This window comes from Takifugu rubripes, chromosome 20, assembly GCF_901000725.2.
Source record: "Takifugu rubripes chromosome 20, fTakRub1.2, whole genome shotgun sequence".
Lineage (NCBI taxonomy): Eukaryota > Metazoa > Chordata > Actinopteri > Tetraodontiformes > Tetraodontidae > Takifugu > Takifugu rubripes.
The window spans coordinates 2,928,310-2,941,469 of NC_042304.1; the positions used below are offsets into that span (position 1 = coordinate 2,928,310).

A 13,160-nucleotide genomic window follows, 5' to 3' on the forward strand; every position below is an offset into this window, starting at 1 on the left:
GTTATTGGGGGAAATTTCTTGTTTCGTGTCGCCCCGATCACATAGAAACGTGTACGTGTGACACTCGTGTGTCTTCGCGCCTCTTCGGCCGGACTCGTCGTCACGTCTCCGTCTCCATTCCTCGAGCTCGATTCGCGTTATCTGATTGGCCGAATCTGTTATTCCGCTCAAATGAGCAGCGCTGTGATTGGCTGGCCGGCGACTGCGTCACACCATTAAAACAGGTTTTTTACTTGAGGTTTCTTCCTGACAGCGACACATGTAGAATCACCAAACAACGGGGCCCACGGAGCGCAGACACGGACCGTCACTTCCAGCCTCTCCACCAGCGTCCTTTATCGTCTTTCAGTCATTTTGCCTAAATATTTCTCCCACAGAGGAAAACTACGATATGCACAGACCTGTAATGTTACTTGCAATGGGCTCCTTTCGATCCGACGACAAAAAATAGCAGCAGCAAAACAGCAAGAGTAAAACGGGAAGCGTCCAGTGGAAATACTATCTGATAACTCCATTTGCTCCGTGCTCCGCTTGTTGCCGGTGAATCTCCGAGTGCTCCGTACTTTTTGGGACTGTTAAAGCCCTTCTGTGCACGTCGCGACGCTTGAAGTTTTTAACTTTACAGGCATTACAGCAGTCAAACGAGGTGGGTGCTCGATCATTTCTATTACCACCATGTTGTCCTGTCTCCTTCAAAAATGTAATTCATGCAAGCAGTCGTGTATAAATGTGGGCACTTCTTACAGGAAAGTAGCTCAGTTCAGTTTGAGTCATTCACGCCTTGTCTTTGTTTAATTGCGAATCAAGCCCACGTCGGTAGCATTTAGATTTAGATTTAGATGCGCATTTAACGCGCAACACCACCGCTAGATTTCTTTCTTTTTCAGTGGAAAAAGGGGCCGGGACTTTCTAATTACTACTATTATTAGCGGCAGCACATGTCTAACTAATACATTTCCTCCTCTGTCTCGTTTTTTTTTTTTTTTTTTCATGGTCTCTGCCCGTGTAATTATTTGAGTTAGCCCATTTAAGTTGAACCAGCCCCTTCCTTCATCGAAATAAGAAGAAAGTCTCCTCTGAAACTTGACGATGGTCCGGCTTGTTTATCCACGGAGTCATTTTCAGGTCGACCTTTTGATTCATGTCCTTTTAGATTTAATCAGCACTAAAGTCCGCTGTGTGTGTCCCGTCGCTAATAGCCTGGCTGAATGCTCGTCTGTGTGCACCCTCCTCCCTCCCCAAGGCTAATTAGCCTACCTGCCTTTCAACAAAGATTTGGCTTTATCCTTGTAGTCTGCCTGACCAAATTGGAGAGGATTACATTTGAAAGAAGTCGCCTTCATTTTGAAGGTAGAAAAATGCCTGCATGGCATTGGATTAGAACACTTGGTGTCATTATTGCAGGCCTCTGGTGGTTTTTTATTTTACATTTTTCACCCAGGTCAAAGGTCACGGAAGCGTAAACAGCCGCATTCAAACATATGTGTGTATTTTCAGAAAGAATCCAATTGAATGTTCACTGATGCCAAAGGGAGAAGTTGTGTCACGAATTGCTGTTGACATTTCTTGACTTGTGGTGTTAGAAGTTAATGTAAATGAATCACAACAGATCCAGTGACGCAACAACAACACGGGAATGAGGCACAGATTAAGGGTAGATTAGTTCACCTGTAAAGTCATACCTTTATACTCTCAACCACATTTTTTCCGTGGCGCGCGGTGCTCGACACACGTTTAGCTCATTTCCAGAATTTGAAACACTTCTCTTGTCTCTAATCACGCATCATTGTCTTGTGTCCCGTAGGGACAATGGTGAATCCCGGAGGCAGCAGCCAGCCACCAGCAGTGGGTACAGGTTCTCTGTCCTGGAAGCGGTGTGCAGGCTGTGGGGGCAAAATCGCCGACCGTTTCCTCCTTTACACCATGGAGAGCTACTGGCACAGCCGGTGCCTCAAGTGCTCCTGCTGCCAGGCCCAGCTTGGTGAAATCGGCACGTCGTGCTACACAAAAAGTGGTATGATTCTCTGCAGAAATGACTATATCAGGTGAGATGGGCCAATAAGTGCATACTTGCTGTTATTGACATGTATAACTTCCCCAATGCTGTTTATAAAAGTAAAATAAAAAGTAGAAAGATTTGGTTTTTTTCTCAGACACCATGAAAGGAACAGATCAAATATAATTTCTGCACTTTGGACTTCATTAAACTGATCTTTCACAGTCATGAGACATGTGGATCACCTTTTCTTAGATGAAGCCTCTAAGCACGTTCTTGTTTGCTACTCGTGTTAAGTGAAAGACACAAATGTCTTCTGTGACATGATGGTTTCAGATTAGACTTGGAACTCTTTTCATTTTTAATTGTTTTAAGAAGAACCTTAAATTGACAAGGTTTTAAATAGTGCAGCAGTTAACTATTATTGGTATTCATGGAGGTATAGAAGTGGGACACAAGGGCACGATGGTAACTCAAATAAATGATTGTAGCTGACTTGGATGAAAAGTAAAGCTAATCAACATATTATTCTGTGTTCTGAGGGACACCTGTCTGGAACCCTGTATGCATGTGCATGGATAAATCCAAATATAAAGTGTGCCTATTTGCTCTCACACCTACCTAATCAAAGGGATGAGGAAGTCGATTGGGTACTTCATACATAATGGGACCATAACGTAATTAAAATTGGAAGGGGAAAACGTGGATGCAACTTCCCACTTGTAATGAGAGTATGCATGGTGGAAGAACATATTATGGAACCATGAGATCTCTGTAGAGATAGAGATAAGAGCAGTGAGGGGGAAAAAAACATCTGACAGTGAGTCCACACAATTAAATGCTTTAATTATAGTCCCCCTCCATTTCCTTTAGTCCTGATGGGTTTTATCTAATGAGATCTGGTCCCTGGCTTGTATCCGCTCCCAATGACGTGTCCGAAATGAATGAGAGCCGCACTGCAAACAAAACATTTAATTAACCAAATTGGCTTTTGAGAGAAAGAAAGACAGATATAGAAGAGGGATTATTGTGAAGGCCATTTGCCGCTGTTTTTTTTTTTCTCTCTCTCTCTTCTTAAAGAGGCAGGCTTTTATGTATAATTGACTGCCTCTATGACATTCATTTAAAGCTGATGCCGTACATAAATGCAGCTTATGTGAAAGTGCATGACATGACAGATGCATTAGGATGTGTGCGTGGCCTGCAGTAATACACTGATTGATACACTCACTGACTCTCCCATCAGTCAAAAAAAGATTCCAAAAACCTCTTGGACCAGCACCATCCTTGTAATCCAGCATTGCCACCATATGCTCTAATGTCGGAATTGCCGGTAACGTTGCATTTGATTTAGGGATCATGTTGTTTTCAGCTGGAGGTGATCTTATATCCGTGGGCTGCTAGTAGGAGAATTAATTTACTTGTGGCTGCTGGATTCAAGGAGAATGCTGTCCCTTTAATTGAATAAGCCTAGGTAATTAAATGGCACTTTTCCAATAGAACGTGTGAGGTAAATCTAATGGTTGGTTATTTAATATCACTTTGAAGTCTTCCCACTCGAGCACTATGACAGCAAAAGAGAATGTGAACTATTAGGCCAGTAAAAAAAAAAGGGATCCTAGAAATTAATTAAATCGCATGCAATTTAGGGGAAACGTTTATCTTGATTTGTCATAACAGAATTAATTCAAGGCCTTCAATTCACATGGGGCCAGATCTGTTACTCTGAATTAACCAAGTGTAATTTGGCTGATCCCCCACCACTAACCCCCCTCCCTCCCGCACCTAAATGCACCACTCCTATGGACGCACACCTCCCCTCCCCCCCCTTTTCCAAAACACGCACATGCACAACACCGATCCGTGAACGCCCTCCCTCATCCTGGCAATCTCCCCACCCTGCCCTGGCCTCAGCCCCTCCACCCCTTTCCTCTAATGCAGCTCTTGCCATTATGCAAAGCTCCGCTTCAGTATCAATATAGCCTAGTGCTTTTAAGGTGCTTTTGCTGCTGATGTAGAGAAGCATTTTTAATGGACTGTGTTGCAGAAATCATTGTTGTGGGGGTAATTTTACCCTACTCAAAGGCCTTGGTGAATGAGGTCTGCATTTACCAGACAGCCGCGCGGCAAGCTACACTATATTTCACCTGGCAGTCAGTGCTGAAATGAAATCCAATAGTCATCGCCTTTACAGACAACAGACGGCTCTAAATGTGTTTTTCCCCCTTTGTTATTTAATTTAATCAGACATGTTGGTTGCAGGAGAGTCCGATCCGGAGGAGAGCGAGCAGATGAATCAAAGGGAAACTGTCCTACAGAATCAAAAGATTTTCTAGAAGAGAGGGCGGTGCCGCTGAAACCAGATGTGTCATTGCAATTAAAGAGTCCCTTGGCTTTAATTACACTGACACGGGGTGTCTGCTTCACCTCGCCGCTGTAGGTCACTGACAGAGGAAGCCATTAGAGTGCAGTATCTAAGTGATATAGCAACTAAATTGAGCACCTTTCAGTGTCGGCTCCCTAAATCAAATACAATGCAGAATTAACCAGTGCTAAATCAATTAACTAGGTATGAGGATTCAGGTCTCTATTTTCCATTTCAAAACACGTTTGTCCCAGGAAAAGCACGGCCATTTGTGTTGTGATGCCACGCTCAAGTAATAGATTCCTGTGCTTTGATTGGGATTTTCCAACTGATGAATAGACAAAATTTGCTTTCAGTGTGGTTGTCTTAATTAGAGCCATTTGGCATCACTTTGAAAGCAGATTTTGCTTGTTTGCAGATGTATCTGCCAGTTCCTTTGGTTTGGGTTGGGATGGTAGAAGCTTCTAATTGTCTTGCTGCGTCCGTTTTAACCTAATTTGTTAAATACTGCTAAGAAAATTCCCTTCGGTGTCAATGAAAGAATTAATTGCCACATCACATTCCCCTTTTTAATCAATTTTTAAGCCAGACACTTTTGGAAGACGCGCACATGTACACACACACACACACACATGTAAACCACTCCTCACCATCCCTTCCTCTTTCCATCCCTCCTTTTCCTTCTCTGCGGAGCATGTCAGATGCCGTGGTCTTATTTGATTGCTTAGGAAAAGTGCAGTGATAGAGCAAACACCCGGTGAGATATGATGACAAATGGGTCCAGATCCCAGTAAATTACTTTCTGCTCAAATCGAAATTTCATTCAGTTTGCTGCTCACCGAGATGAAGTAATCTAAATTGTGGACTCAGAAGGAAGATAGAAGGGAAGCTGGAGCAAGCATTTCATTATCAAGAGGCAGAGGGGGAGAGAGAGAGTGTGAGAGAGAAGGTTAGAGACGAAAGAGATGAGCAGAAGCAAATCTAAAGTGTTGACACCATGATTGAAAAGGTTAACCCATGCACATTATATATCAACCTGAGTAGTTCAGGCTTTCTAATGGAAACACGGCACTGACGGAGCATTCAGACAAGTCCTAATGGCAAAAGCACTATGTCTCTGCCTCCCATGTACAATCAAATCCTCTTAGACCCTGATTGCTTATGTTCCAGGTTATTATTAGGTTGGGAAAAAATGGGAAGTAAAAGTAATATGTGATTTCAGGGGAATTCATTTTTCTGTCTATATTGTAATGATTTCTCATCCCTTGTTCGGGCTCCGTTCCCCGTCCCGTTGTGCGTTCTCTACAGATTTGAAAGGGTGGTTGGGAGTGACAGAGTTGTTGCTAACGTTCCCCTGTAGGAACTCAACCTTCAGCGATCGCAACTTTTAACACAAATTCTGTCGTCGTGCATTCTGCCGGACTTAACCCCTTTTTTATCGAGTACATTTCATTGATTTGACCCCAAATTTAATGCCAGCTAAATCTAATATCATTGAAATGAAGCACCCATGGGTAAAATTCCACATATGTTTGTTTTTCAGTGAGGCTACCTTCGACTTCAAATGATGTAAATTTGCCAAAAAGGCATAAACTCTACATTTTTAAGGTCTAATTGCATCAACTAAAATGCATGCAGATGTTTTGTGGCTCAACATTTGTACTCATGTCTTTCCTCCGTTCTGTCAGATTGTTCGGAAACAGCGGCGCCTGCAGTGCCTGTGGTCAGTCCATTCCTGCCAGTGAACTAGTGATGAGGGCACAAGGCAACGTGTACCACCTGAAGGTAACAGGAAGTGACATAACATTTCTGAATTGAGGTTTAAGACAGTCCTGACAAGATATTCAGTTCTAAAGTTCTGCACCAGCTAGCTTTAGCGCTATCAAAGGAGCGTTACTGTCTCGCCTTGACAAGTATCTGCTTGCTTTGAAGCGTTGTTGCAGAAAGGAATCAAATGCTACATTGTCCTTATTATGTTGGGTTTTGATCATTTCTCTGCCCCTCCCTTCCCACAGTGTTTTACATGTTCCACCTGTCGGAACCGGCTTGTCCCCGGGGATCGATTTCACTACGTTAACGGCAGCCTGTTCTGCGAACACGACAGACCTACAGCACTCATAAATGGCCATTTGAGTTCACTGCAGACGAACCCACTCCTATCTGATCAGAAGGTAAGTCCTTCATCCTTCTCCACCTGTTGTTGGGGCCAAAATTGTCACTAAAAAATAGGTTTGACATCTTCTATGTCATGTGACAATTAAAAAATGAGAAGATAGTGACTACAAAATTGCTGTCCATATGCTACAAGAAAGAGCATGAAAAATCCTTTTCACGTAAAGTAAAAAAGACTCCTAATTCGCGCAAGAATAATCATCTAGGATAATATAAACCATAGACTGTTATAGTCCGTCCATCCGTACCGCTTCATCCCTTTACTGGGTCATGAAGACTATCTAAGCTGCCTTCGGACGAGGGTGGGGTACGCCCTGGAAAGGGTGCCAGCTAATGGCATGAGGTATCTGCGCTGCTAAAAAGTTGTAAAAGTTAAAAAATAATAACGATAATAATCACCTTTTTTTTTTTTTTGCAAAAGTCTTAAAAATAAACACTTGTCTTAATAGAGCGCTGATTTGTGATGCAACATTCATGGTCTTGTACTGAGGCCACTGTAGCCTGGCTGTGTCAGCAGATTGTTTTTGTTGTTGTTGTTTTGTTTTTTTTTGCTTGTCCCTCACTGTTTCTTGACACGGGGGAAAATAAAATGCCTCTAGACATAAGATTCAAAGGACGCTGGATCATCCACAATCCACCCAAATCACCCACTTTGTGCTCTCCCTCACCACTAATGCCACCATTTTGTTGCACAGATTTCCACATTAGATCTAAAGGGGCACCAGAGTGCAGAAGATGATAGGCGTGCATGATTTGATGGCCTCTGTAGGTCCTATTTTTCTGCACTCTGCTTCACTGCAGTTGAAATATTACACTTTTTTTTCTTAGGAAACCCATCATTTAATACCATCACAGGCGCCCAACAGGATTCAGATATTTTGGTTATTGATACAGTCACATCCCCACTCAGATAGTCACTACAGTACTTCGGATCAGTCAGCAGGGGATATCGGTTGGACAAGACATCGCAGTTTTCTTTCTTGTTTTACATTAATGTTGCCAATTTTATTCTCCTCCCTGTTGAGGCATGCCATTCATAGTCAATATCCTAGAAAGGATCCTTTATTTTAACCGTACCAATTGATTTTTCCAGTTTTCATCATCCACAAATCACGAAATAAGTGAAAATTCCGACCTTATTCCGACGCTACTTTTAATTTTTCCATTGTCATAACACAGACATGATGACATTTAAGAGAAAACCCTGAAAACTCTAAAAAGAAAATACTCTGAATGACCTGACTGGGAGCGCCTGGGTTCTTCTATCATCCCAAGGTCAAAAATATGCGTCCAGTGCTTGAAGTTGAACAAAGAGAATGGTGTGGAAGCCACGATACATTATGGAAGCTGTCATCATGGATTTCCTCGGATTCAGCCTTGATTCCTCCAGTGAAATCAAAACAGAGGTCCTAATCATATATGAAGGGTAACTTCATTCTTTAGGATGGCTTCATTTTGCCTGCAGCAGATAATCTTTTTTTGCCTCCCAACAAGAGCTTTATTGATACCATGTCTGCACACAGAGAGATATGGGAGGTGTTCGGAGTGTGTCTGACTGACTGAAAGAGGAATTATATTGTTGGGAGCATACATTTCACCTTGAGTGCTTTTGTGAGTACAGACGAGGTAGAGCTCCATTAAACCCCTTCACCTCCACGTCACAGGCCTTTTAAGGGCTTGCCACTTCTACAAATCAGCTCTTGGAGCTCTTAGAGCTAAATTGAAAGCCGTTGCATTATGTAGCTTAATTTTAAATGTCTGTTTAAGTCCTCATTCCCACCCTCAACATTTCATGCTGCATTGCTGGTGTAGTAAATATGAGGCCTCATTGTTTATTCATACGCTAACATCAATTGTAGTGAAAACAGCTGAATTATTGATGCTAAAATGCAATCTGAATATTGGCCCCAGCACTTTAATTATAGCAGAGAGAATTATTAAATAAACAGAGGCCCATCCTTTGGTGGGAACGGTCTCGGGATGCTCGTGTTAACGGAGTGAGTGAAGGAAGACTCCTCCTGCTGCTGAAGTACTTCATCACACAACCACATTCACTTTGCTTGGACTCAAATAGAATCCAGACGGCCTCAAATAACGCAGCCGCACAGGAGGATGTGCACTTAAACTCAATATAGCTCGTGTATAGATTGAAAATGGGGAAAGTTTTCAGAAGCGCTGGGCTGCCCACCGTTTAAACCTGTGTGATTCTCATTTTTTCCGACATTTGATGTTCAGTTATTAAGCTTTCTTCTCAGCTTCTTCCTAAACTCTTTGTTCAGAACAAACAAATTACCTCTCTCCCACAGAGCTGCTTTGACCCAGGGGAGAAAGACCCTCCCAGCGTCAGTCACTTTAATTAGCCCCCAAGTCGGAGTTTGCAATTACTAATAGACTGAAGCCCTCCTAGTGATTTGAGGGATGAAGGGGAAAGTAAATCACCCTTAGAATCATAAAAAGAGAGGAGAAAAAAAAACATTTTTTTCTGTTTCGCAGGACTGAACACCTCCTGCAGTTATGTTGGAGCGTGGTTATAATTATACCAAAGAGAATTGCTTCATGGATGCACTTTTAAGTTAATGCAAAGTAAATGGGACACCAGATGGTTTTCAAAGCCTGGCTGATCAATAAATTAAAGACTGGAGCTGGTGGAAAGTTGATTCATCATCATGAAGTATTTATGGAAATTTTGTGAAGTGATAATGACAGCTTGGAATTTTGATTTTTTTATTTATTTATTTCTTTTTTGTATTTCTCATTATTCAGGTGTGTTAGGCAGGAGCTGAGCAGGATGCAGGATGTGTGCCTTCATTATGGAACTTACTCATTGTCACCTGAGACAGCGTGGATCAGCAGCCCCCACTCAGCCAACAACCTGTCCACCCTGCCTTTTTAGCCCTTTCCCTTTGTCCTAAAGGAATCCTCTACACACCCTACCAGTAACTGTGTTTGTGCAGCCTGCAGCCCTTAGCATTGGCTTCTCCCCACTCATGGGCGATAACCTGCATTTAATGCATCCAAGTCTGGACACTGACAACTCCAGGACTTCAGGACTACAAAATATTAAATAACACAGAGGAGGATGTTAGAACTAAAGTGAGGGGGAAAGACTAATGAGATTATAATCATGCAGACTTTTCAACTCTGCGTATTTGGGGGTTTTTTTTAAAAAAGAAAAAAAAGATGTGGCGGGATACCAGGACCTTTTCATTTTTCCTCTCCCTTTTCTATCCACATTTCCAACAACATGGTGTTTCCACTTTATATATTTTGTGTTGTAAACAGGGAATGTGTTTTTTTGTTCCCTTCGGTCTAGTGTGTGTATATATATGTGTGTGTATATATATATGCAAACATACATACATATGTGTAGAAAGTATATATGCACACACTTACAGTATATACAATATATGGGGGGATTTTTGTGGAAAATAAATCATGAACACTCTTGGTGTATTTGTAAAACTTTCATGTATGTACAGTATGCATGTTATTGTTGTCGTCCTGGCGTGGCTAGAGTACATCTGACCCTGTCTGCACTCGGCTCCCCCCCCCACCTGAAATCGCTAAACAACCTTGCTTATAGTCGGTAATAGAGACCACCACCATGATATTAATGCTGAATGAAAGAGAAAATTTATTTGTGATATTTTCTGAGACATTTGCTCCAATATGGTGTATTTAAATAATAAAAAAAACATGGAAGATTATTTCAAAAGCCTCCTTAAATTCATTGTCAAAGCTTTGGGAAGTCTACTAGACCTGCTGTGACTGTAGGAGAATGTGAAATGTATATAGTTCAGCTTTTTAAATGTCAGAATGTGATATTTCAGGTGGCAAAGTATTTCTCTCTTAATGCAATTGGTAATATTCATTCAATGGCTCATCTGTGTTTATCCTTTAAAGTCCTCTGCTGAGGATCCTGCAGGGCTGCCATTGAATTTCCATCCAATCATCAAGCCACATAATGAGTGTCTCGCTGAAAATGGATAAACATGTATCCTCTCCTTTTGTTCAAATGACCGTTTGCTATTCATCACGCTAATACCTGACAGAAATGGAGGAAAATGTCGCTTTGAAGATTCAATTACTGCAGAGAGAGAGCGAGGTGTCTCTTTCTGGCAGCCTCAAATTGAATGGGCTATTTGCAGAACAAATTGGTGTTTGAAGTCCTTGCAAGACCTAATAGGTCTGAAGGAGGAACCCGGTAATGGCTGATGCACTTATCCATGCAGTGTGGGCCCCCGCGCGAAGCTGCAGCATCACCAAACAATGCAGTGATTTAAGAATGAAATTTCAGATTTGGAAAACAAACATCCAAAGATTGGATCTATCTTAAATGTTTGTGCCTTTTTTCAGATTACAGGACACATTAGAGCCAATATATGAAACTTTGTAATTAAAGTTTGACAGATTTTGTATTAAAAAATCAAGGTATTGCGGCCACATAGAAATTTAATGTAGCAGCTTATTAAAGTTGTGTTTGGCATAATAATCAATTATTTTAAGGTTGATCCAAGCTAAAATATTGCAAGTAACAGAAGAGCCAACCGTCGGATCTGGTGTGCAAAGTTATGTTGAAAATGAACAGAATGTCATTTGGCTAACTTGGAAAAACAATGTCATAACGTTGACAAGGTTGCTATAACTATTCAGGTTTGTGTTATTACATGCACACACACAATTACTTCCTTTTAAAGTGAATAAGCACCAGTCTGACAGTGATTAAAGGCAATGTTCAGACTCCATGTCTACAATGTGGATGTCCATTTGGTCTGACAGTTGATGTGTTCCTAATCTGTATTTGTTGGTGAGTTCTGGATCCAACTAGGACAAAGCAATTTTCGTAAAAAGTCCTGTGTAAAGACAACGGAATAAGTAGAATAAACAAGTGTCATCGGATAACTGAGGCTTTTCCACATGACATTTAAATGGCACTTTGGCTGCAGGATGACTGAGGCATTTCGAACTGATGTTTCTGTTTACAGCCCTACGAACGTCATCCAAATGCTTTCCCTTAATACTGAAATGGCTGTAAAATGCTTCAGAGGCATCATCCTCATTTAGCTTTGATTTTAGGACTTTAAGGACGATTTGACTTATGAAATATGTTACAGCCACTGTGATGTGAAGGGGATCATAGAAGCAATTGATTTTTTTCCCCACTTTTACCTGCTTAAAACGCCTCTGAGACCAACGGAGCCTTTAAGTATCAGATTTTAAAAAAACAAATGATCCTTTAAGTTGATTTTGCTTTTAAGTCATCTCAGTAATCGACCTCTCGCCAGCGCCGTTCCGCGCTACGCTGGATGCTCCCGTTATGAAATCCTCTTGATTCCATTAAGCTGTTTACTCACGCACACATACAGGCAAAAATAAGCCGCACACGTGCCAACCGTGCACTTTTCCTACGTCACCGGCGTGCTCAAACTATCTGGGAGCTCAAAACTACTGAATTCATTTAAATCTAATCGGGTGTGCATGTTCCACATGTTTGAAAGTTGTCTTTTAAGTGGTAAAGGACTGGCAATATAGAAGGTTGGCCTGGGGGAAATCACGTTCACACTGCTGCTGCTCAGTCCTGCTCTCTGAGGGGAGCCTGCTGATGCGCCGCAACGTGATTACTCTTGATTAGTCACCTTATATTTATTCCTAATTACTTTACTACTTCATTTTGCCGCACATTTGCCGTAGATTATCCTTAATCTCCAAGTGATGGGGGATGGGGGTGATCACATCATCACAATCTTTCACTAATCAAATGGTCTTTAATGTCATGTCATAACATTATGGTGTATGTTAACCTGTCGGAGAAGGATGCATCAAAAGTTATTAAATAAATGGCAGAACATGGTAAGAATGTGTTATTTCCATAGTAATCCAGGAACATGAACATGTCTATTTACCACCGAGGCTAGCCGGATGCTCTTGTCTTCATTCTAAAATGCAACGGATCCCCTGCGTTTGATGGCTCCGTTAAAACATGGCCACAAGGACAGACCATGTAATGTCGGCCCATCTGTTGGTGGCCCAGTACAAAGAGAGTGACACTCCAAATAATTTCCCAAAAGGCTGGAGACATATGTAAATTAAGAGGGGGGTATGGGACGGTGAGAGGCTTACAACATTCATGCTACAAACCACCTTAAAAGTTGATTTCTTCATGTTTACTTGAATGCTTTTATTTAGGTCAAATATCGTTTATTAGTTATTCATGACCCAGAGCAGATTTTGCTGTAATGGAATGTTATTCTGCATTTCATCACATGCAGGATACTGTAAACGAATTCAATACGTTCACCTCTGTTTATTTACTGTAACGCAGATTGCATCAGATCACTGATTTCTTTAATATTCCGATTATGGGATAAAGATGAAAGAAAACGCAGGGTTCTGAAAGGAATAAAATCAAAGTCCAATGTTCTGGGACAAAACCTTGCAATACACTATTACTGTTTATTGCTCCTGCTATAATGCACGATTCATTTTAAAATAGAAAACAAGTATTCTTGTTCTCTTTTCCAATAAATATATGTAGATTCAATGAGTGTCCAATTATATAGATATGTTTTAACCCTATGTATTGTAGTATATATATTATTCTTGATTCACAATTGCACCTAAGTTTCC

At 41.3% G+C, this 13,160-nt stretch overlaps 1 protein-coding gene across 2 annotated transcripts; it reads left to right on the forward strand.

Moving 5' to 3' along the window:
* The first annotated feature begins 225 nt into the window (after positions 1 to 225).
* On the forward strand, positions 226 to 10,240 carry lmo4b (LIM domain only 4b). 2 transcript variants are annotated; one of them, XM_011614452.2, is made up of 6 exons: positions 226 to 646; positions 1,023 to 1,125; positions 1,805 to 2,045; positions 6,050 to 6,146; positions 6,377 to 6,532; positions 9,297 to 10,240. In XM_011614452.2, exons 3-6 carry the CDS (start codon positions 1,810 to 1,812, stop codon positions 9,303 to 9,305), a joined length of 498 nt encoding a protein of 165 aa, XP_011612754.1. In that variant the 5' UTR covers positions 226 to 646; positions 1,023 to 1,125; positions 1,805 to 1,809; the 3' UTR covers positions 9,306 to 10,240. The 2 variants fall into 2 exon arrangements, with proteins under 2 accessions (XP_011612754.1, XP_011612753.1); XM_011614451.2 differs by lacking the exon at positions 1,023 to 1,125 and having other exon boundaries at positions 227 to 646.
* The last annotated feature ends 2,920 nt before the right edge of the window (positions 10,241 to 13,160 follow it).